The following is a 23,773-nucleotide window of genomic DNA, read 5'->3' as shown; positions in this document are numbered from 1 at the left end:
TGACAGTCGCCACATGCCGGGGTCCCCTTTTTGCGCCCTTCAAGTCAAGAGGGAAAGCCGGATTCGTTTAGCAACCGTGTAGGATCGAAACTTTGGCCAACTCTTGTTTTCAAGCCCCCCCAGAGAGATGTGTGGTTTGTCTCCGGGAGGAGTTCGTCAGCCCTAGATTGCAAAACCTGATGATTTAGTCACTGTCTCGGGTGGAGGGAAGAGGGAAGCAAGAGCCCCAAGTCAGCCACGAGTTTAGACCCATTGCAGGGAGGTGGCCTCAGTTTCCAGCTTTGATTTGAAAACCACGTTTTAGAGCAGGGTTTCCCAACCTTAATAATTTTAAGTTGGTTGGGCTTCAAATCCCAGAACCCCCCCAGCAGCATGCTTTAAAAGCGGTGGACTTCAACTCCCAGAATTCTCCACTTAAGGGGGATGGGCTTCCACTCCCAGAATTCCCCAACCAGCATGATTTAAGATGGGTGGACTTCAACTCCCAGAATCCCCCAGCCAGCCTGCTTTAAGAGAAATGGACTTCAGCTCCCAGAATCCCCCATTTAAGATGGGTGGACTTCAACTCCCAGAATCCCCCAGCCAGCCTGCTTTAAGAGAAATGGACTTCAGCTCCCAGAATTCCCCATTTAAGAGGGGTGGACTTCAACTCTCAGAATCCCCCATTTAAGAGGGGTGGACTTCAACTCCCAGAATCCCCCAGCCAGCCTGCTTTAAGAGAAATGGACTTCAACTCCCAGAATCCCCCATTTAAGAGGGGTGGACTTCAACTCCCAGAATCCCCCAGCTAGCCTGCTTTAAGAGAAATGGACTTCAACTCCCAGAATCCCCCATTTAAGAGGGGTGGACTTCAACTCCCAGAATCCCCCAGCCAGCTTGCTTTAAGAGAAATGGACTTCAACTCCCAGAATTCCCCATTTAAGAGGGGTGGACTTCAACTCCCAGAATCCACCATTTAAGAGGGGTGGACTTCAACTCCCAGAATCCACCATTTAAGAGGGGTGGACTTCAACTCCCAGAATCCCCCAGCCAGCCTGCTTTAAGAGGGGTGGACTAACTCCCAGAATTCCATGCATGCTGGCTGGGGAATTCTGGGAGTTGAAGTCCACCCCTCTTAAAGTTCTGAGAAACACCCATTTTAGCCATTTTTATCAACAAAAGCACAAAAGTCCAAAGTAGCACCATATGCATTTATTCACTTGGGGAAAAAAATGCAGCTGAACGTTTAACTTGTAATTCCAAACTTAACATTTTTCGGTTGACTTTGCAATAAAAACACCAGCAAATTTTTGCAAATTCAGCCGTTTCAAACCAATCCTTTGTCAACTTGCTTCTCTTTTTCCCCACCAAGGAAAAAACTGATTGGATTGAATTTTCTCCGTTTCTGGATCCTCCCGTTCATCTCCTGTATAAGTAGTCCTCGACTTACAACGGTTCACTTAGTGACCGTTCAAATTTACCACGGGGCTGAAAAAAGGGGACTTGGGACTGTTTCTCACACTGAACGACCTCAGAAAAGTGATTTGTGACCATTTTTCACACTTAACGACCGTTAGAGCATTCCCCAGGGTCACCTAAACCCAATCCAGGCAAGCGGCAACTGACTCATATTTATGACGAGTGTCCCGGAGGGTCACGTGATCCCCTTTGCGACCTTCAGACGAACCAAGTCAAGTGGGGGAAGCTAGAGTCACATTTAACGACCGCTTTCCTAACTTAACCGACTGTAGTGATTCGCTTAACAGCTGTGTCTGGAAAGATAAACGTCAAAGGGGGCAGCACTCCCTTAACCAACGTCTCGCTTAGTGGCAGACACCTGAAGCTCCGTTGGGGGTCGCAAGTCGAGGACTAGCCTGCATTTCTGGGAGGTTTTCGTCCCCTGGGATACCCGAAGTCCCGAATTTATAACTGGCCCTCAAAACAAAAGAAAGAAAGAAAAAAAGCAGAATTGCCAAATAATGCCCACGCTTTGACCTCTGAAAAAAAACAACACAAAGGAAAAAACATCACACACACACACACAAAAAAACACAGCTGTTTTGCAGAACCAACAGCAGCAGCAAAAAAAACAAGCCCACAACTCCCCCCACCCCCCAAAAAATTAAAAAAATAAAAAGTGTTGTAATAAGGAAACCGGGATAGTTCTCTTGAGAATAGCTCGGCCTTGTGACCCAAAGTTTTTTGAAGGGGTCAATTCACCCCCACCCGCCCCCAAGTCTCTTGCTTGCAATAAAAAGTGGGAGGGGGGGACAGTTCACACACACACCCCCAAAATCCATGCACCGCAATGTTTCCTCGCCACGCACAAAAATGCACCCCGAATTCAAAACTCTCCGTTGGCACCAATAACAGAATAATAATAACAGAGAATCACAGAGTTGGGAGGGACCTTGTAGGTCATCTAGTCCAGCCCCACCCAAGCAGGAGGCATCTACACCATTTCTGACAGATGTCAATCCAGTCTCTTCTTGAAAGCTTCCCAGGGATGAAGCTCCCACAACTTCCGAAGGCAACTTCTGTCCCACTGAATATAGAATAGGCAGAGTTGGAAGGGACCTCGGAGGTCATCTAATCCAACCCCCGACCCAAGCAGGAGACCCTGCACCATATCTGACAGAGGGCAGTCCGGTCTCTTCTTGAAAGTCTCCAGTGGTGAAGCTCCCACAACTTCCAAAGGCAACTTGGGTTGATTGTTCCCAAATTATCGAATATTTTTAGGCGAACGTCCTGCCAATCAGACTCGAAAAATTGTACTCTTCCAAACCCCAAAGTTTAAGTTAAAGGGGGAAAAAGAATAAAATTTCTCCTTGGGTTAGATGGAAGACCAGTAAAGTCAACTAGAAGATTGGCCACTTTTGCTCATTCACATCGGGAAGCAACCCCAGATGGCTTTGGGTTGAATTTGAAGGCCGCTCGGGAACGGTTTCTTCCCAAAACTTCACATCTTGCAAAAGTGGGGTTTTTTTCCTTTCTTTTTCTTCCTTTCCCCGCTGAAAAAGGTATTAAAAAAACAGGCCGTTTTTGGAATTAGAGGATAAACTGAACGGCGTCTCCATCTCCCTGAAATGAGGGGAAAAATATCAGTCCAAAATGTGTATTTTAAGGCGAAAAGGAAAACTTAAAACTCCTGTTTTCGTGGTAGAAAAGCTATAAAGTTCCCAGACTGAGGTAGATGAGGGAATGTGTCCAGTTGGATAACTGCTTTTTAAAAAATGATTTTAGAGAATATATATATATTCTCATATATATATATATGTTTTCTGAGGTTTTCGCAGGTGTTTGTATGTAGGTCTTTGGTTATTCGGGTTTTCTCCCGCGTAAAATTGGAAGTGTCTTGGCGACGTTTCGACGAAGTCTCATTCGTCATCTTCAGGCTTCAGCTTCATGCTTCCCACATATATACATATCAGGTATTTTGATGCAGATTGATGCAAAAATGGAAGTTTTTGGGGAACAGCAAGTGGAAATTGACAAGATAAGTGAAGAGGGGAAAAAAAAACCTGACCAGGTAGGATAAAAAAGTGGTGAAACTGACCGGATCCGATGATCAGATTGAAAAAGATTTCCCACTCTAGCAAAAAAAACTTTCTTTAGATGTCCTGTTCTTTATTGCAAGCCATTGTGGGAGGCCTCCCGGGGCCTGCAAACCATCGTCCACGGCATCTTTCCCATCGTTGGCAGCCGGGAGGAAATCCGTCGTGGCTGGACCGACGTCTGACGTTGAACCACGTTCTCCATTTTCAAAGGCAGCCATCCGTGGTCCAGTTCTTGGGGAGGGAGGGGCAGGAAATCCTTGGCAAATGACTGCAAGGCTGCCCCAAAAGGCAGGTTTTGGGGTGCTGTGGGCCACCCCTGTCTTGAGGTCAACCACGGGGTATGTGGTGGGCCTCTCCCCAAGGAACTTCTCGCCATAGGGGGCCCCCCACTTCACTTGGGCAGCAAGAAGTAGTCCGCGTTGGAGACGTCGTAGGGACCCTGGTCAGGGGTCCTTGGGCTGTCGATGGAGCTCTCGCTGAAGGGCGAGGTGGGAGGGGAGAGGAGGGGAGAGGTACTCATGGGGGGCTCCGGAGATATTGGGGTCAACGCGTAGGAGGTGGGCACAGATTTGGGTTTCATCTCGCCGAAGGGCAGGAGGCCCCATTTCTTGCGGTACCTAGTGGAAGGCCAAGCGCACCTGTTAGATGGAAGGGCCGGGAGGGTGGGGCTGGGGCTGAGAGCCCCTCCCCAGTCTGGGTCCCAAGGGGGGAGAAGAAGGGAGGTCTGGAAGGGGAACCCCAAAGGTGTTTAGGGTCTGTGGGAAGTGGGGGGGGCAGCCCTCTAGGAAAGAATCTGCCTTTGGATGGGGAGGGGGAGGGAGGGACCGTGAAAAGAGGAGGGAGGGAGAGAAGAAAGAAGGGGAAGGAAGGAAGGAAGGAAGGAAGGAAGGAAGGAAGGAAGGAAGGAAGGAAGGAAGGAAGGAAGGAAGGAAGGAGTGGGAGAGAGGGAGAGAGAGAGAAAGAAGAAAGGAAGAAAAAGAAAGAAAGAAAGAAGAAAAATGAAGGAAGGAAGGAAAGAAAGAAAGAAGAAAAATGAAGGAAGGAAGGAAGGAAGGAAGGAAGGAAGGAAGGAAGGAAAGAAAAAAGAAAGAGGAAAAATGAAGGAAGGAAGGAGGGAAGGAAAGAAAGAAAGAAAGAAAGAGGAAAAATGAAGGAAGGAAGGATGGAAAGAAGGAAGGAAGGAAGGAAGGAAGGAAGGAAGGAAGGAAGGAAGGAAGGAAGAAGAAGGAAAGAAAGAGAAGAAAGAAAGAAAGAAAGAAAGAGAAGAAGGAAGGAAAGAAAAGGAAGGAAGAAAGAAGGAAGGAAGGAAGGAAGGAAGGAAGGAAGGAAGGAAGGAAAGAAGGAAGGAAGAAAGTAAGAGGAAAGAAGGAAGGAAGGAAGGAAAGAAAGAAGGAAGAAAGGAAGGAAGGAAGGAAAGAAAGAAAGAAAGAAGGAAGGAAGGAAGGAAGGAAGGAAGGAAGGAAGGAAGAAAGAAAGAAAGAAGAAAGAAAGAAAGAAAGAAAGAAAGAAAGAAAGAAAGAAAGAAAGAAGGGAAGGGAAGGGAAGGGAAAAGGGAAGGAAAGAAAGAAGGTGAGCGAGGAAGGAAGGAAGGAAAGTGGGAGGAAGGGAGAGAAGGGAGGGAGGAAAGAAAAAAGGAAGGAAGGAAGGAAAAAAGGAGGGAGTGATGAAGGGAGGGAAGGAGGGATGAAAAGAAGGAAAAAGGGAGGATTGGAGGGAGGGAAGAGGAGAAAAGGAGGAGGGGAGGAAGGAAGGAGGGAGGGAGGAAAGAAGCAAGAAAGGAAAGAAAGAAGGAAGGAAGGTGGGAGACAGAGAGGAAGGAAGGAAGGAAGGAAGGAAGGAAGGAAGGAAGGAAGGAAAATGAGAAGGAAGGTGGGAGAAGGAAGTAGAGGGGAAGGGAAAAAGAGAAAGATGGGAACGAGGGAGAGAGGGAAGGAAGGAAGGAAGGAAGGAAGGAAGGAAGGAAGGAAGGAAGGAAGGAAGGAAGGAAGGACGTGCTCAGATCCACTTGGCCTCCCCCCCCCCAGTGAATTCCCGACCCCTAAAACAAACCACGTTTCCTCCCCTCAGCCCACTTTAAACCCAGTTTGTTTGCCCTTCCCTCTCTGCTTCTCCAACCATGGTTTTTTTCCGCTCTTGAAACCCCCAAAAAGGACCCTCCCATCCCCCCTCCCTGCCCCCAAACCCCCCAAAAAGAGAGTGGCCCCCCTTCTCACCGGGTGAGGACGCCGACCGCCAAGGCCAGGCCCAGTGTGATGCTGACCGCCATGATGAGGAAGACGTGCAGCGGCACCCCGACAGCCTCTTCCACCACTGGAAGCAAAACAGCAGCCCCCCCAAAAGAAGACACACCTGGTTAGGGCCTGTTGGATGAGCCCTCCCCTCCCCTCCCCTCCCCTCCCCTCTGGTCCAGAGACCCCATCAGGGCTAGAACCAGATCTCCCATAATGCTTTGCGGCTTAGCCTGCCCGGTGGGGGGAATTCTGGGAAAAGAATCTAGGAAGATTTCGCAAATAGATCTGCTGCTGGCTCGCTCCAAAATATTTCTTTTGGTTTAGAACAGCAGAGTTGGAAGGACCCTCAGAGGTCTTCTAGTCCCACCCCCTGCTCAGAATACAGGATAACAGAGAGTTGGAAGGGACCTCGGAGGTCTTCTAGTCTGACCCCCTGCTCAGAATACAGAATAATGGGAGCTGGAAGGGACCTCGGAGGTCTTCTAGTCCACCCCCTGCTCAGAATACAGGATAACAGAGTTGAAAGGGACCTCGGAGGTCTTCTAGTCTGACCCCCTGCTCAGAATACAGGATAACAGAGAGTTGGAAGGGACCTCGGAGGTCTTCTAGTCTGACCCCCTGCTCAGAATACAGAATAATGGGAGCTGGAAGGGACCTCGGAGGTCTTCTAGTCCACCCCCTGCTCAGAATACAGGATAACAGAGTTGGAAGGGTCCTCAGAGGTCTTCTAGTCCACCCCCTGCTCAGAATACAGGATAAAAGAGTTGGAAGGGCCCTCGGAGGTCTTCTAGTCCACCCCCTGCTCAGAATACAGGATAACAGAGTTGGAAGGGACCTCAGAGGTCTTCTAGTCTGACCCCCTGCTCAGAATACAGGATAACAGAGAGTTGGAAGGGCCCTCTTAACCTTCTTAAAAACTTCCAGTGTTGGAGGATTCATGACTTCTGGTGGCAAGTTGTTCCACTGGTTAATTGTCCTCACTGTCAGGAAATGTCTCCTTTTGTGCCGGGCTTGCAAAATTGGGGGGGGGGGTTCCCGTCAGGGGGACCCCCCCTCCTCCCCCCAAGAAAGCCCCACCCCCTCCTCCCACTCACCGAGGGGCTTCTCGGTGTGGCTGGAGAAGGCGGAGATGGTGGAGGTGAAAGGGCCGGATAAATTCGGATCGGATGGGTCCTGCAAGAGAGAAAAGAAGAAATCGAATCGTGTTGGAAGACAGGCGGTCCTCGAGTTACGACGAGCGGTGGTGGTGGTGGTGGGGCCAACCTGAAGGTTTGCTTCACTTAGGCTGGTGGGGAAAAATAAAATCTAATTTTTCAGGCCGCTGCTTGCTTTCGCAAAGGGGGGGAAAAAAAGAAGAAGAAAGAAATTCAAATGAGTTTGAAAACGGAAGAAGTCCAAGGACGCGTCAACTGTTTTTTCTCTTTTAGGGAGAACCCCGAACATCTGCTCAGGCCCCAAAGAAATCCTCCTTCCGCTTTTGAGAAAAATAAAACACAGAACGATAAAAGAAAAGAAAAAAACCCATGAGGAGAGGGAAAGCTGGCAGCAGATTTGACGTTTTCCTTTTTTTTTTTTCTTTCTTTCTTTCTTTCTTTCTTTCTTTCCTGCCTGACTTCCTTTTCTTTCCAATTTCCTTCCTTCTCTTTCTCCTTTTTTCTTTCCTTCCTTACAGATTTTATGCCTCCTTTTTTCATTCTAGATATTTTTTTCTTCCTTCCTTCCTTCCTCCCTTCTTTCTCTTTCTAAATTTTTTTCTTCCTTCTTTCCTTCCTTCCATCCATCATTCATCCCTCCCTTCTTTCTCTTTCTAGTTTTTCCTTCCTTCCTTCCAACATTCATCCCTCCATTCTTTTTCTTTCTAGTTTTCCTTCCTTCCTTCCTTCCATCATTCATCCCTCCATTCTTTCTAGTTTTTCCTTCCTGCCTCCCTCCCTTCCTTCCTCCCTTCTTTCTCTTTCTAGTTTTTCCTTCCTTCCTTCCATCATTCATCCCTCCATTCTTTCTCTTTCTAGTTTTTCCTTCCTTCCTTCCAACGTTCATCCTTCTCTTCTTTCTCTTTCTAGTTTTCCTTCCTTCCTTCCTTCCATCCTTCCATCCATCAATCATTCATCCCTCCATTCTTTCTCTTTCTAGTTTTTCCTTCCTGCCTCCCTCCATTCCTTCCTTTCTTTTTTCTTTCTAGTTTTTCCTTCCTTCCTTCCATTATTCATCCTTCTCTTTTCTCTTTCTAGTTTTTCCTTCCTTCCTTCCAACATTTATCCTTCTCTTCTTTCTCTTTCTAGTTTTTCTTCCTTCCTTCCTTCCTTCCTTCCTTCCTTCCATCCATCCTTCCATCCATCAATCATTCATCCCTCCATTCTTTCTCTTTCTAGTTTTTCCTTCCTGCCTCCCTCCATTCCTTCCTTCCTTTTCTCTTTCTAGTTTTTCCTTCCTTCCTTCCATCATTCATCCTTCTCTTCTTTCTTTTTCTAGTTTTTCCTTCCTTCCTTCCTTCCTTCTTTTTTCTGGTCATTTTCCTCATGTTTAAAAAAAAACAAAAAAAAATTTTTTTTCTTTCCTTAGGACTGACTTACCTCTGAAGCGTAATGGGTTGTTTCCGGCTTGAAATCTTGAGACTCTGGAAAGCGAAGGAGTGAGAAAGGAAAGTGAACGGATGGATTGCCAATGGGGGAACCCGAAGGAAAATCTGAACGGGCATTCGAAAAGGGGGTCAGAAGACCCCCCCTCATTCTGGGGTTGCTGCCAATCCCTCCTGCAAAGACCTCAGCTCCTTTCCCTTCATACATTTTTTCCCCCAATTTTTAAGTGCAAAATTATTATTTTTTTTAAAAAAATGACTTCCTAAGAAAGTTAAGAAGTGATTCTCTTCCTTCTCTGATTTTTTCTGATTTTGCTAAAACCCATCCGGCATTTTGCAGAGGGGAGAAAAGACACAAAGAGGCTATTATTATTATTATTATTATTATTATTATTATTATTATTATTATTATTATTATTATTATTATTATTATTATTTCCATTTGCTTAATTTTTCCCATTATTTTCTGCATTGCTTGGAAGGGGTCCATGCTTTGCGAGGCCACTGACCTGACCATGGGATGGCCACGTTTTCCCGGCTCCACTCGCTCCAGTTTCCGTGGTCAAATTCTTCCCGTCCTCGGACCTGAACGATATGGGGTGAATTTTGAACGGCGTCTACAATGGTGTAGGAGGTGGCCCCGTAGTTGAGATGGACCTGGAGGGAGAGAAGCCACCTTGGAATGACGGAGGAGTTTCCTGACGGTCAGAGCAATGAACCAGTGGAACGGCTTGCCACCAGAGGTTCTGGGTGCTCCGTCAATGGAGGTTTTTAAGAAGAGATTGGACAGCCAGTAGGGTCTCCTGCATGAGCAGAGGGTTGGACTAGAAGACCTCCAAGGTCCCTTCCAACTCTATTCTGTTGTTCCTTCCTTTCTTTCTTCCTTCCTTCCTTCCTTCCTTCCTTCCTCCCTCCCTCCTTCCTTTTCTTCCTTACTTCCTCCTTCTCTCCTTTCCTTCCTTCCTTCCTTCCTTCCTCCTTTCCTTCCTTCCTTCCTTCCTTTTCTCCTCCTCCTTCCTCCTTCCTTTTCTCACTTCCTTCCTCCTCCCTCCTCCTCCTTCCTTCCTTCCTCCTCTCTCCTTCCTTCCTTCCTTCCTTCCTCCTCCATCCCTCCTTCCTTCCTCCCACCCACCTCCTTCCTCCCTCCCTCCCTCCCTTCCTCCTTCCTTCCTTCCTTTCCTTCCTTCCTCCCTCCTTCCTTCCTTCCTTTCCTTCCTTCCTCCCTCCTTCCTTCCTTCCTTTCCTTCCTCCCTCCCTTCTCCACCACTGGAGGTTTCCAAGAAGAGACTGGGCAGCCATTTCTCTTAGATGGTTTAGGAGCTTCTCCTTCTCCAGCAGGGGTTGGACTAGAAGACCTCCAAGGCCCCTTCCCACTCTCTTATTCTGCAGCCGCTTTTTCCCACCCCTGAGCCCCAAACAAGATGGATTTCCCCCCCCCACCTCCCACCCTCTTCCCATCTACGGGAAAAACAGAAAGAAAAGAAAACCTACCTCGGAGAAAGTTTTGGAGTTCTTCATCCGGTAGCGCAGCTGGAACTGGAGGTGATAATACTTGGAGCCCCAGGAATTGGGGTTCCTCCAGGTGACGTGCAGTTTGTGGGGTTCTTTCTCCACGGGGTGGACCTGCACGTTGGCCGGGGGATCTGGTTTGACTGCAAAGAGAGACGGGTGGGAAATCGGTTGGGAGGGGTCTCCTGGGTGGAGAGCAAGTGGGGCGGGGGGGGGGGCATCTGAACCTGCCTAGGTTGGGGGGCTGGATAGGAACGGAGCTTGGCTCGGCCTTCCATGACCCACCCGATCCTGGGGGATTCTTAAAGAAAGAGGCCCGGGTGGACGGATGGATTGGACTGGGTTGACAGATAGAAGATAGAGGAAGATGAAACAGACGGAGATAAATGGATAGATAGATTATAGACAGAGATGAAGATGAAAGACAGATAGATAGATGGGGAAGACACGAAGAGAGAGAGAGAGAGAGAGAGAGATAGAAAGATAGATAGATAGATAGATAGATAGATAGATAGATAGATAGATAGATAGATAGGAGGTAGATGAGAGATAGATGAGAGATTAGATAAAGAGAGAAAGATGATAAATAGATTAGATATATATATAAATAGATGATAGATAGATGATAGATAGATGATAGATAGATGATAGACATAGAGATAGATAGATAGATAGTTAGATAGATAGATAGACAGAGATAGATAGATAGATAGATAGATAGATAGATAGATAGATAGATAGATAGATAGATAGATAGATAGATAGATGGATGGATGGATGACAGAAAGAGAGAGAGAGATTAGCTAGATAGAGAGATGATAAATAGATATAGATAGATAGATTAGAGATATAGACAGATAGATGATAGATAGATGATAGACATAGAGATAAATAGATAGATAGATATAGATAGATGATAGAGAGATAGAGAGGGAGATGATAGAGAGAGAGAGATTAGATATATATAGAGATAGATAGATGAGAGATAGATAGATAGATAGATAGATAGATAGATAGATAGATAGATAGATAGATAGATAGATAGATAGATAGATAGATAGATAGATGAGAGAGAGTGAGATGGCAGAAAGAGAGAAGGAAGAAAGGAAGGAGGGAGGGAGGGAGACAATAGATACGACAGATAGATACAGAGATTGCAATTCTCCATTGGCCGAGGTAATCTTGTGGGGCCTTTGTCTTCTTTTCATGGCACATGCGTTGGGTGGAGACAAGCACACTCACGCAAAACATCGGTGTGGAAGGATTTCTGGCTCTGCGCCGTCCCTGCGAGGTTGGCCACGCAGACAGACACCAGCAGGAACCCGTCTTCCTCGTGGTTCAGCCCTTGAACGCGGCAGGTGAATTTCCGGGATCGGCTGTAATAGCGGCATGGCTGCTCCATGGGGTTCTCTCCCGTGAACCTGTCCAGGGAAGCATGGAAGCATGCGGTTGGCTGGGGGATGCTGGGAGTTGGAGTCCCACCAACCGCAACTCGGGTTTCCTGCGCCTGGCACGGGGGGGGGGCTGGGCTGGATGACCTCAAGGGGACCCACCACTTCTAGATTCCAGGCAGTGCAGAGAGGCTCACAATCAAAGGAAGAAATTGCGTCTGATCCTGAATCTTTAGCCTTCTGCGATCCCAGCTTGGGAGAGATTATTTTCGCACGACGGTCAAGTCCCTGTCGTACGACCACAACGGAGCCCCCGAATTTCCGTCGCCTAAGCGAGTTAAGTGAAGTTTGGCCCCGTCTTTACAAACCCTTCTTGCCATCTTTCTTCAGGGAAATCCCTGCGATCCTTAAACGGGTCACGCCGGTTGTTAAATAAATCCGGCGTCCGCATTGCCAGACGGTCGCAAAAGGAGGAATCGCCTGACCCTGGGTGGGTGGGGTGCGAAGGGGACACACTGCGACCGTCGTAACTACGAGTCGGCGGCCAAGCGCCTGGATTTTGATCAGGTGGCCATGGGGGATGCCTCAACGGTCGTTAAGTGCGAAAAACGAAATCACGAATTTTTTTTTAGGGCCGTCGTAACTTCGAACGGACACTCAAGTGAACGGTCGTAAGTCGGGGACTCCCGGTTTTTTTTAGCCAATCGACATCGCCCCCCTCCTCACAAACAGACCTTTGCATCCAGAGGGTGGCTTTGGTGCGCAGGGAGACCGGAGAAAAAGTTCTCCACTCGCAGAGAATATCCTTGACTAAACTCTTGCGGAAACAGGTTACGTCTGGGCTCTTGGGGGGCTCTGGAAAAAAGAGAGAGAGAGAGAGAGAGAGAGAGTGTTGCGATATTATGCCATATGAACCCCTTTATGAAACTGTTTATAAAATTACTTATGTGCAAATATAAGCATGAGCAAGAAATTGCTTATGTGCAAAAATATCAGCATAGGTAAGTCTGGCTAATTGTTATCATGTAAGCAGAAATCTGTTTGATGCCAAGGTTACAAAGATGTTTGCCAGTAAATGTAACAACACCTATGAGATAGCCACAGAACATTCCTTCTCTGATAAGGTCAACTTCACAGAGCTTCAAAAGAAGTTTGCTCCTACACACAATTATATGAGATTTATTAGTATGTAGTCAGGATGTTTCAAGATGTATTTCTGTTTGCTGTACCACGTAGGCAAAAAGCAGAGAACAAAGAATCACCTCATGGTAAAACTCCTCCCAAGAATTACGAGCTTTCTCCCAAAATCATAGGCTTGTGGATGTGCTTGTAGTCACGTGTTCACGTGTTGAATATATGCTAATATGTAACCACCCCTGCTTACCTTCTGTAACCCACCCCTAACCCCTAATCTTAATAAAAGGGTTGTTTCGAGCTAGCTCGGGGCTCGCTCACCCCGAGGAGAATTGGACTCTGCTTATTCATTTCTCACTCCGTCTGGCGCGGGGATTGCCCAGACCCTTTCGTGGCGAGCCCGCTGGCCGCGAGAAAAGCCACAAGAGAGAAGACATCAGGGTCTCGGGAAGCACTCTGCACATGCTCAGGAACCCCGGAGCAGTGAGTGTTGTGGTCCGCCAGCAGCCTACAGAGCTGGCAACAGAGTCAGACAGCGATGAGGCTGAGGAAGAATATGGGCCAGTCCTGGAGGCTGGGGAGGGCCCAGATGAGGGCTCTGCGTCAGAGGCAAAGGTGGGGCCAGGGCCATCGGAGAGTGAGGTGCGGACTCCAGAGCCTCCAGAGCCTGATAGTAGTGAGGCGGAGGAACAGGAGGAGCCTGTTCCTAATGCACGCATGAGAAGAGCTGCCAGAAGGCAAGAGCAGCTCAAGCAGAGAGGACAACTCAGGAGTAAGGCCAGGAGATGATTGGCCCCTCCCATAAGGCTTAAAACAGACCAGCAACAGTGTTTGAGCTTTGCCGGAAAACAACGTTGATAGCTTCGTCTTCTTGCATTTATTTTTGTATCGGTGTCTTCTGGATGTTTGCCTAATTGGGCCAAGGTTTGCGAGATAACTGAGGAATTTGTGTTGGGAGGAATTTGCTTTAATTTGAGTTGAACGAGACGCTGGGAATGAAGTAATTCCCAGCTGTTCGAATAAAGTTTGTTTGTTTGTTCACGGACTGAGTTTATTACTACCTACTTGGGCCTGGGTCACAACAGTAAGAGGGCAGAAAGAACCAAGGACGAATTTAAAAAAAACCGCCCACCTTCCACAATCAATCGGTGGGTACAAAGGATCCGGCTTTCTTCGGAGCAGCTGTAAGACCCCGAATGGTTGGGATGGACGAAGGGAAGGAAAAGATTGGCCCCCGAGGTGTCCCACACTACAGGGGGGGCGGAAGAGATAGGTTGCTTCTCAAACTTCCAATGCACCAGAGTCTGGTTGGCTTCCTCCGCCTCCGGGCAAAGCAGGGTTACGTTGGAACCTGGCAGGGCGACGATGGCACCAGCGGGTGGAGCTGCCAAATAAAAGGGAATTTAAAAAAAACATAGTGAAAAGGAAGATCAGGGAAGAGGGGAGGAGGAGATGGAGAAAACGGAGGGAGGGGGAGGGAGGGAGGGAGGGAGGAAGGAAGGAAGGAAGGAAGGAAGGAAGGAAGGAAGGAAGGAAGGAAGGAAGGAAGGAAGGAAGGAAGGAAGGAAGGAAGGAAGGGTATTTGAGAAAGAGGGAGGGGAAGGGGGAAGAAAGGAAGGAGTGGAGGAGGGAGGGTGGAAGGAAGAAAATGCAGGAAGGAAGGAAGGAATTTGTGTGAGAAAGAGGAAAAGAGGGAGAGGAAGGAAGGAAGGAAGGAAGGAAGGTAGGAAGGAAGGAAGGAAGGAAGGAAGGAAGGAAGGAAGGAAATTGCACAAAAGAAGGAAGGGAATTTGTGTGAGAAAGAGGAAGGAAGGAAGGAAGGAAGGAAGGAAGGAAGGAAGGAAGGAAGGAAGGAAGGAAGGAAGGAAGGAAGGAGTGGAGGAGGGAGGGTGGAAGGAAGGGAGGAAGGAAGAAAGGAAGAAGTAAAAGTGGAGGTGGGAGGGAGAGAAGGAAGGAAGGAAGGAGGAAATGAAGCAGGGAGGAGATGGAAATAAAAATAAAAATGGAAGCAAAGAAAAAAGAAAGGAAAGGAAAGAAGAAAAAGTGAAGGAAGAGGAGGAGAAGGAGAAGGAGAAGGAAAGCAAGAGGAAAAGGAGAAGGAAAAGGTTCACCAGGAGTTGGAGAAAGAAAAAGCAAAGAATGCCATGAAAGAGAAAAAGGGAAAATAACCTCGAACGCTTTTATAGGTGACGTGCAACATGATCGCGGACTCTCCATTATTATCTCTCCAGGGATAATATTCTAATATTCAGATATTAGAATATCATCTCTGAATAACAGATCGATGAGAAGGCCTAAAGCCAGGCGGAGGCGCACCAAGTTCAAACCATCGTAAAAAAAAACCCTCCCCAACCAGCTCTCAGCCCGAGGAGCAAAAGTGCAGAGATACCAGCCGAGAACTTTCCAAAGTCCTGACCTTGGGAATGCTGCACGAGAGAAGATAACCCTTTCGCTGATGTGGGAAAACTTCTCTGGGCGATCAATAGTTTTATCGGAGCTCGGTCAAAAGGCAAAGTTGGGAGGGGGGGAGGCCTTGGCCCTTTGATTTGAACCCGTCATCTGCTTCTCTTCAAGAGTCAACATTGCCGAGATGAAGAGAACATTAAGAAAATACTAGAATATTTTTGGCACCGGGTGCTGAAACGGCTCGCATTGAAAGAGCAGCCACCCAGTGCTCACGCGCACGCCGGGAAGATGATCTTCCGGTTTCCGACACACGCATGTGCCCCGGCCACCTGGTCTTCCAGTTTCTGGCGCATATGCACGCATGAAAACCAGTTGTTCCAGTATCCATGTGCCCACAGGAAACTGGAAGATTATCTTCCCGGCACACACATGCTTTTCCGGTTTACAGCGCTCCCGCAAGCGTGAAGACCAGCTAGCCAGTGCGCCGGAATCCGGGCAACAACTCGTGTGCCCGGAGGCATGTCTCCGCGTACCACTTCCAGCAGGCGTGCGTGCCATAGGTTCGCCATCATGGTATTAGACTGCGCAGAAATGGATAGCCTGGCATTGTGAAAATGGAGCAGAAATGAGCAATAAGAATGGGAATTTTGACTAACTGAAATCTAAGAGTATTGAATGTTGGTAAGGATAAAACACTGACTCTGTCAATATATAGGATGTTAAGTATAGATAACGAAATTGTATACAAGAATGCTCGATATGGTTATACAAGAATAAGGGATTATTTAGAAAGACCGGATTTAATAGCAAGGAAACTCAGTGCAGAAAGTTGTAATATATTAAATAATGTTGTATAATGATGAAGAAGAAGAAGAAGAAGAAGAAGAAGAAGAAGAAGAAGAAGAAGAAGAAGAAGAAGAAGAAGAAGAAGAAGAAGAGGAGGAGGAGGAGGAGGAGGAGGAGGAGGAGGAGGAGGAGGAGGAGGAGGAGGAGGAGGAGGAGGAGGAGGAGGAGAAGAAGAAGAAGAAGAAGAAGAAGAAGAAGAAGAAGAAGAAGAAGAAGAAGAAGAGGAAGAAGAAGAAGTGGAGAAGGAGAAGGAGAAGGAGAAGGAGAAGAGGAGGAGGAGGAGGAGGAGGAGGAGGAGGAGGAAGAAGAGGAAGAGGAGAAGAAGAAGAAGAAGAAGAAGAAGAAGAGGAAGAGGAAGAGGAAGAAGGAGAAGGAGAAGGAGAAGAGGAGGAGGAGGAGGAAGAAGAGGAAGAGGAGAGGAGAGAAGGAGGAGGAGAAGGAGAAGGAGGAGAAGAGGAGGAGGAAGAGGAAGAGGAGAGGAGAGGAGGAGGAGAAGAAGAAGAAGTAGTCAATGATATTTGTGACACATTTTTAATTGTTCGGTTGACTGAGTTTCACGTTTAATGAATAAAAGAGATAATAATAAGATAAAAAAACACCAGCTTAAAGCAGTTCTATCCACCACAGAATCGAAGCAAACAAAACAGAGCTTAGGCACCAAAAGGACAAAAAAAATATTTTAAAATAAATTTAAAAAAAAAGGAAGGAAGGGTATTTGGGAGACACGGAATGGAGCCGGTCCAAATGGGCACTGCCCACTGGCTGGCTCGAAGCCAAAAAGCTGGCCCTTTTCTCTCCAAAATTTTCCAACCAGAAGGCAGCGAAGGATTTAATAGATTGAATTAACGTTGGCCGGTTCATAACCTTCCTGTTTTCTGGTGTTTCAGCTTCGAAAAACAAATATTGACAAATTGTTGTGCGTGTGTTTTGTTTTTTTTTTAAAGTGTGTCTCCGTAGCAACGGGGGTGGGCTAAAGAGCTGGGTTCGAGGAGGCCGCCGGTGTAGAAAGACGTTCAAGGTCACGTTAAATAAGCAGTGCAAGCAATTCCTAGAATCGCCAGGAAATGAACACCGGTAAATGGTCATTTGTTAATGCGGTTATTGCTTCCTTTTAAAAAAAAACAGCAACACGTTGTTTAAACAGGGGGAGATTGCGGCCTGCGGAACTCCCTGCCACTTGCTCGACGAGGCATCCGAGCCGTGATTTGATTTTGGCACGCAAGGTGGCAAATGACTGCATCATTTGGTGCAATTTATATATTGACTTAACTTAAATTGACAGCGGCCACCTGTCTCGCTCTAAAAAGCGACACTCAATTTCACTGACGCTAAAAAAGAGACGCTTCAAGTGAATTTTTTAAAAAAGGCACATTTTTTTTTTGAGAATTCAGACCCGGATTGGCCCAGCCGAAATGACACGAAACCAGAATCTACTTTCTTATGCTTGCTTAAAATAATAAAAAAAAAAAGATTGCAAAGGGTTTTATGCAAAGATTTATAGCCGCGAGTCCTCGACGTACGGCCGCAATGGCGCTCAAGTTACGTTTCCCGTCACTAAGCGAGACAGCTGTGAAGTGAGCTATTGCCCTATTTTACAAACTTTTCTTGCTACGGTTGCAAAGTAAATCTGGTTTCTTTTGACTTTTGCTTGGCGGAAGGTCTCTAAAGGGGAGGGGTGGAAATTGCGTGACTCCGGGACACGGTCGTAAATACGAGTCTGTTGCGTCTGAATTTTGACCATGTGACGTTTGGCAAACTGACTCGTATTTATGACGGTCGGAGGATCCCGGAGTCACGCCATGCGGTTTCGCGAAGCAAAGATTCCCTGAACAACTTAAGTCTTCCTAACTGAACAATTGCAGGGATTCGCTTAGTGACGAGAAAGGTGACAAAACGAGGCGCAACGCATCTAAGGATCTGCCTCTCGGTCCACGGAGAGGCTACGACGGTCGTTAAGTGTGGAAAAAAGGGGCCCTAAGTCCCTTTCTCCCACTCTTCTCGTAACTTCGGATGGTCCCTAAACAAATGTTTGTAAGTCTGAGTCTGAGGGTGGAAACTGGCCTTTCGAGTGCTTTGCTATCACTATTTTTTCGCAAAGCCGGGCAGAATCCGAACTCGAACCAGATCAACTTTCAGGAAAAGCAATTAGCCCATCCTGATTGTATTAGATTCCCGGCAGCGGGGTATTAATCAATTTAGAAAAGAAAAAAAAAAAGATCAGCGGCGGAAGAGCAAGCAGTCGCGGCAGGAAAATAAGTGATTTTATTTTTATTTTTTTGCAAAAGCTGGCATTTGATTAAAGGTTAACAGGGCCCCCTCAGCCAGCCGTGCCAAGAATTAACTATCAGGAGAAGTTCACAGGCAGCTGCTAATCCCCTTGCTTGGGGGGGCGGCGTGGGGAGGGAGGGGGAATACTAGGGCTGGAAGGAACCTTGGAGGACTTCTAGTCCTTCCCTCTGGCCTGGGCAGGGGTCTTCTTCTCTTAAGGGAGCCTGCCTGAAGCTGGGCTGAAGCGTGGCTGGATTAAGGGGGTTTTTTTTGGGAGAGAATACCTGTAAGAGGAGGAGGAGGAGGAGGGAGAAGGAAAAGAAGGAAAAAGAGGAGGAGGAGAGGGAGAAGGAGAAAAAGAAGAGGGAGACAGAGGAGGAAGAGGAGAAGGGAGAAAGGAGGATGAAGGAGAAAGAAAAGAAGGAAAAAGAGGAGATGGAGGAGAGGAAGAAGATGGGGACAGAGGGGGAAGAGGGAGAAAGGAGGAGGGAGAAGGAGGAAAAAGAGGAGAAGGAGGAGAGAAGGAGAAAAGAAGGAAAAGAGGAGATGGAGGAGAGGAAGAAGATGGGGACAGAGGAGGAAGAGGGAGAAAGAGGAGGGAGAAGGAGGAAAAGAGGAGGAGGAGGAGGAGGGAGAAGGAAAAGAAGGAAAAGAGGAGGAGAGGAGAAGGAGAAAAGAAGAGGGAGACAGAGGAGGAAGAGGGAGACAGAGGAGGAGGAAGGAGGATGAAGGAGAAAGAAAAGAAGGAAAAGAGGAGATGGAGGAGAGGAAGAAGATGGGGACAGAGGAGGAAGAGGGAGAAAGGAGGAGGGAGAAGGAGGAAAAAGAGGAGAAGGAGGAGAGAGAGAAGGAGAAAGAAAAGAAGGAAAAAGAGGAGATGGAGGAGAGGAAGAAGATGGGGACAGAGGGGGAAGAGGGAGAAAGGAGGAGGGAGAAGGAGGAAAAAGAGGAGAAGGAGGAGAGAGAGAAGGAGAAAGAAAGGAGGAGAAGAGGAGAAGGAGGAGAGGAAGAAGATGGGGACAGAGGGGGAAGAGGGAGAAAGGAGGAGGGAGAAGGAGGAAAAAGAGGAGAAGGAGGAGAGAAGGAGAAAGAAAAGAAGGAAAAAGAGGAGATGGAGGAGAGGAAGAAGATGGGGACAGAGGAGGAAGAGGGAGAAGGAGGAGGAGAAGAGGAGAAGGAGGAGAGAGAGAAGGAGAAAGAAAAGAAGGAAAAAGAGGAGATGGAGGAGAGGAAGAAGATGGGGACAGAGGGGGAAGAGGGAGAAAAGAGGAGGGAGAGGGAGGAAAAAGAGAAGGAGGAGAGAGAGAAGGAGAAAGAAAAGGAAAAGAGGAAGAGGAGAAGGGAGAAAGGAGGATGAAGGAGAAAGAAAAGAAGGAAAAAGAGGAGTAGGAGAAGGGAGAAAGGAGGATGAAGGAGAAGGAGAAAGAGGAGGAGGAGAAGGGAGAAAGGAGGATGAAGGAGAAGGGGAAAAAGAGGAGAAGGAGGAGAGAGAAGAGAAGATGGAGACAGAGGAGGAAGAGGAGGAGGAGAAGAGAGAAAGGAGGATGAAGGAGAAAGAAAAGAAGGAAAAAGAGGAGGAGGAGAAGGGAGAAAGGAGGATGAAGGAGAAAGAAAAGAAGGAAAAAGAGGAGAAGGGAGAAAGGAGGATGAAGGAGAAGGGGAAAAAGAGGAGAAGGAGGAGAGAGAAGAGAAGATGGAGACAGAGGAGGAAGAGGAGGAGGAGAAGAGAGAAAGGAGGATGGAGAAAGAAAAGAAGGAGAAAGAGGAGGAGAAGATACGATAATTAAGACAACTTAGACCAAGCAGCACAATCATTAATGCCTGCCCCGCTCCCAGCTTGTCACCAAGGGGGGGAAAAAATAATATATTTCTCTCCAGAGATATTCCCAGAATCCCCTAAGAGTTGAGCTGGGAAGATTAGGTCATCTATAAAACTCTGCTCTTAATTCTCTCTCTCTTCCCCCCCCCACAAATCCTTGTTAATATTCACCAGAAGAAGAAAAACAAAATGTGAAAGAAAGAAAAAGAACATTTAACCTCTCTAAACGGGATTTTTTTCCCTCCCCCTCTCTTCCTTCTTCTGCTTCTCGGCTTCTCCTTCCTGTTGTTGTTTTTTTAAGTGGTGGGTTTTAAATCTGAAAAATCCAGACAGAGGAAGAGATTCTGGGGTGATTTTTATTTTTATTTCTTTTGGAGGAAATAAACCTTCCTCGGGAACTTTGGCCCCAAGCTACGAGTTAACCATGATTTTGGACGCAAGACGAGAACTCAAAATTTCAGGGACTTTTTCAATTTGAGGCCCAGGAAGAAGGTAGACTTGAAAGACGACTGGAGGCTTAGCTTGTACAGCTCCCTTTGTCGGGTCTTTAAGCTTCCCTCCTTATTGTGCACAATCCCCCCAACACAAACAAACACAATCACACACCACAAATCACACTTCAAAGGCTCACTTCCCAAAACACCAACTGCAAAATCTTTCTTTTTTTTTTTTGCAAAGTTCATTTTGCATTTGATCTTTTTTCAGGATATTAATTCTCTTTTTCCCCCTTCCCAATTCTCCCACGTTCCTTTCTTCCAAAAGACAAGCCCCCCCCCCCCACAACCTCCCCCCACAGTTGAAAAAAAAATGGGGGTCAGCCCCCCCCCATGAGGGGGAATGATAAAACCCCCCTCCCCGCTCCCGACAAATCTTGGATTAATGACCGCGTGATAAAGTCTTGTGCAACCCAGATGGATTGTTTGGAAAATTAAGATTTTTATTTAGCAGCTATGGGTCAACGGAACTGCTTTGATCAGAGGAAAAACACACAAACACACACACACACAAAATTACTTTTGTGTTACTGGATTTTGTGCTGCGGAAAAACAACGAAACTTTTGATTTTGGGGTTTTACCCATGAGATAGGGTTGTTGTTACGGAAACTGCGACTTTATACTATCGTTGTAAAAGTAAAAAAAATAAAATGAAATTGGAAGTTATTATCGTATTCCATTCTGCTGGAGAGATGCTTCGGTTCTCTCTTTCTTTTCGACGCTTCCACCTTCCTTTCTTCTTCCCGTCTCTCTCCTATTATTATTTGCTTTTGCGTTTTATATTATCCGCAAATTAAAAAGGAGACGGTATCAGGGGACGGGGAGGTGGAGGGAAAGAAAGAATGAAAATTATTTTTCCTCCGTGGGCCACAAAATATTTTCTTGTCCAGGGGGGGGCTCTGCTGAGACCCCTTTGGCACCCCCAAATGGGGGTCTTAGGAAGGAGCAGAGATGAGGGGAAGGAAAAAGGATGGTGAAATTATGGTGGCGCCGACATTTACAGTAGAAAAAAAAAGAGAGAGAAAAAGAAAACAGAAGTTCTCAATTATTCTCTTTTTTTTTTTTCCCTTCTTCCTCTGCTTCAACAGCTTTTCTCTGAAAACTCTTCCTGCCTCTCGGGTTCCTATCCCTTCTTTTCTACCTGCACAAAATAAACCAGGTTTTATTCTAGAGAAAGGGAGAAAACAGGGTTTGTTTGTTTGTCCCTTCCCGTCCCCACTTTTTGTATCTGGATTTCTTCTTTTCGAAACTTTCCCGCAAGCTAAAAAGGCGCCTTCGTTGGACCAGAAGTTACGGCTGGTACAAGATGGTGTTTCGTCTTGTTTTGATCGTTCACGACGGCCCTGCGGTGCGGGGCAGGTTAGCGATGACCCACCGTTTACGAATTTCTGTCTTTCCGTCTCTCTTTCTTTCCTTCCTTCCTTTTTCCTCCTTCATGGTTCTTTCCTTCCCTTCTCCTCTATTTACTTCCATGCCTTTCCTTCATTTACTTCCTTTCCTTTCTCATCCCTTCCTTTCCTTTTCTTCCCTTCTATTTACTTCCTTTCCCTTCCTCCTTTCCCTTTCCCGTCGCTTCCTTTCTTCTTTCCTCTTCTTTCTCCCCTCCCCTCCCCTTCTTTTCCTTTCTCCTCCTCCTTTCCTCCTTTCTCCCCCTTCCCTCCCATCCCATCCCATTCTTTCTTTCCCTTTCTCCTTCTTTTTCCCTTTTCTCTCTCCTTCCTTCCATACAGTTTTTCTTCTTCTCTCCTTCCCAACATTCTTTCCCTCCTTCCTTCGCATCTCTCTTTCCTTTCTTCCCTCTTTTCTTCCTTTCTCTCGCTCTTCCAGTCGTCCCACCATCACCCTTTTCTCAAAGACACCCGCAAACACACAAACCAGTTTTAAAAGGCTAACCTGCAGCAGAAGCGCCAAGAAACTCGAAAAATTGTGCTAGGCTGGCAGCTGAGGATGCCTTGAGTCCTTCGGGAGAAGGGCGGTATAAAAATCGAATAAATAATAAAAATAAAAACGGACCCACCTCCACCTCTCACCTTAACGACACAGCCCTAAACTCGGTGGAAAAACACACACCCAGGAAAAACACACACACACAAACTTAGACTTTGTTTTGGAAGCACTGCCACCCCCAGCATTCGTCCGTAGCCACCTGCCAGAGCGAAATTCCGAACCGTCTCACCTGGCTGCTCGCAGGGCAACGTGGAGGCCTTGAACCCGGCCGCGGCCGCCAGGATGTGGGCGATCAGGGTGGCACCAGCCAGCCACATGATGCCAAGGCGATGCCAGCGCACGGCCCCAGGGCTCCTGCCAGCTGCCTGGGTTGCAGAGAGACATTTGAGGAACTTCCAAGCCTCGGCTGTTGAAGTTAGCGACTGTCCCCTCTCTGGAGTTATGAAAGCAGGTGGGGAGGTTGAGCAATGGGGTGGAGCTGGAACTGGGGGGGGGGCACATGGGGCAGGAGAGGGGGGGGCGTGGGTGGGGGAAAATACACCAACATTATGCAGAAAGAAAATATGAGGCACCCTGGGTTTCCCCCCCCCAAATCTCCCAGCTCTTTCTCTTTCAAAATAAGGTTGTTTTCACGTGCACGCTCACCAAGAATTTGCAAAAAATAAATAAAACTAAAATCCATCTTGTCAGGAAGGCTCTCGATTTACGACCACAGCTGAGCCCCCGTCGCTAAGCAGGATGCTTGGAGAGTTTTGCCCAGTTTTCCTTGCCACTTTTAAGGGAGTCCCTGCCATTAAAGTGAAGCTGGCTATCCTGTTGACTTGGCTCGTTGGAAGGACGCAAAAGGGATCATGGGACCCGCCTCTCCCTCCCCCCCCGGGAGAACTACGACCGTCGTAAATCCGAGTTGGTTGCCCGGCGTCTGAAATTTGAGCATGTGACCAACGGGGAGGCTGCAAAGGTCGTAAGTAGGCGGAAACGGACTTTTTTTTCAGGGCCGTTGGTCACTAAACGGATGGTCGTTAAGTTGAGGACCGCGATAAATGGCTCGGAAAAAGGAGCTGGGATGATATTGACAAACAGCTCCACACCATCAAGGAAGAGGTTGCAGGTGCGTTTGGGGGGTGGGAGGCAAGCTTTTTGCGCCGCTCGAGTGAGCCAAGCCAGGCGGGGCGGAGCTTTCCCATGGCTTGGCCACGCCCACATGCCCATATTCGCGGTTTTCCAAAGTAAGTCAGATGCGTTTGTGGGTTTTCAAAAAACATACCCCAGATCTGACTTTCGACAAATATCTGAGGTTATCCCCTCCCAATTCTACTCTGATAGCGTCTTATAAAGGGGAACTCAAGTTTCTAGACCTCATGGTGATATGAAGACAAAAAATTGTATTAGAAGCTTTTTACTCTCCGTTCTTCAAATTCCTTCTTTAAAAATTAACAACGGCAGTAGGAATTGAAGGGAAAACACTCACTGCCAGCCCCCACACCCCAAGAATATACTGCACAAGTAGTCCTCGATTTACGACCACAACTGGGATTGGATTGTCTATCGTTAAGTTGGCAAGCTTGGACGCTGAGAAAATCATGTGCCCGGATGTGATTTTTTACGACCAT

The 23,773-nt window shown here is 47.3% G+C and overlaps 1 protein-coding gene across 1 annotated transcript; it reads right to left on the bottom strand.

Moving 5' to 3' along the window:
• Positions 1 to 1,176: 1,176 nt before the first annotated feature.
• IL6R (interleukin 6 receptor) lies at positions 1,177 to 22,574 on the bottom strand. The gene is made up of 10 exons (XM_058160664.1): positions 22,390 to 22,574; positions 13,512 to 13,763; positions 11,980 to 12,100; positions 11,097 to 11,275; positions 9,837 to 9,997; positions 8,855 to 9,002; positions 8,341 to 8,384; positions 6,862 to 6,940; positions 5,750 to 5,846; positions 1,177 to 4,153 (listed from the first exon to the last, which is right to left on the bottom strand). The coding sequence occupies exons 1-10, from the start codon at positions 22,475 to 22,477 to the stop codon at positions 3,928 to 3,930; spliced, it is 1,395 nt and encodes a 464-aa protein (XP_058016647.1). The 5' UTR covers positions 22,478 to 22,574; the 3' UTR covers positions 1,177 to 3,927.
• Between the last annotated feature and the right edge of the window lie 1,199 nt (positions 22,575 to 23,773).

This window comes from Ahaetulla prasina, chromosome 17 (genome assembly GCF_028640845.1).
Source record: "Ahaetulla prasina isolate Xishuangbanna chromosome 17, ASM2864084v1, whole genome shotgun sequence".
Classification (NCBI taxonomy): domain Eukaryota; kingdom Metazoa; phylum Chordata; class Lepidosauria; order Squamata; family Colubridae; genus Ahaetulla; species Ahaetulla prasina.
Note: the sequence above shows the minus strand (reverse complement) of the source record. Positions and strands in the feature narration are given on the sequence as shown.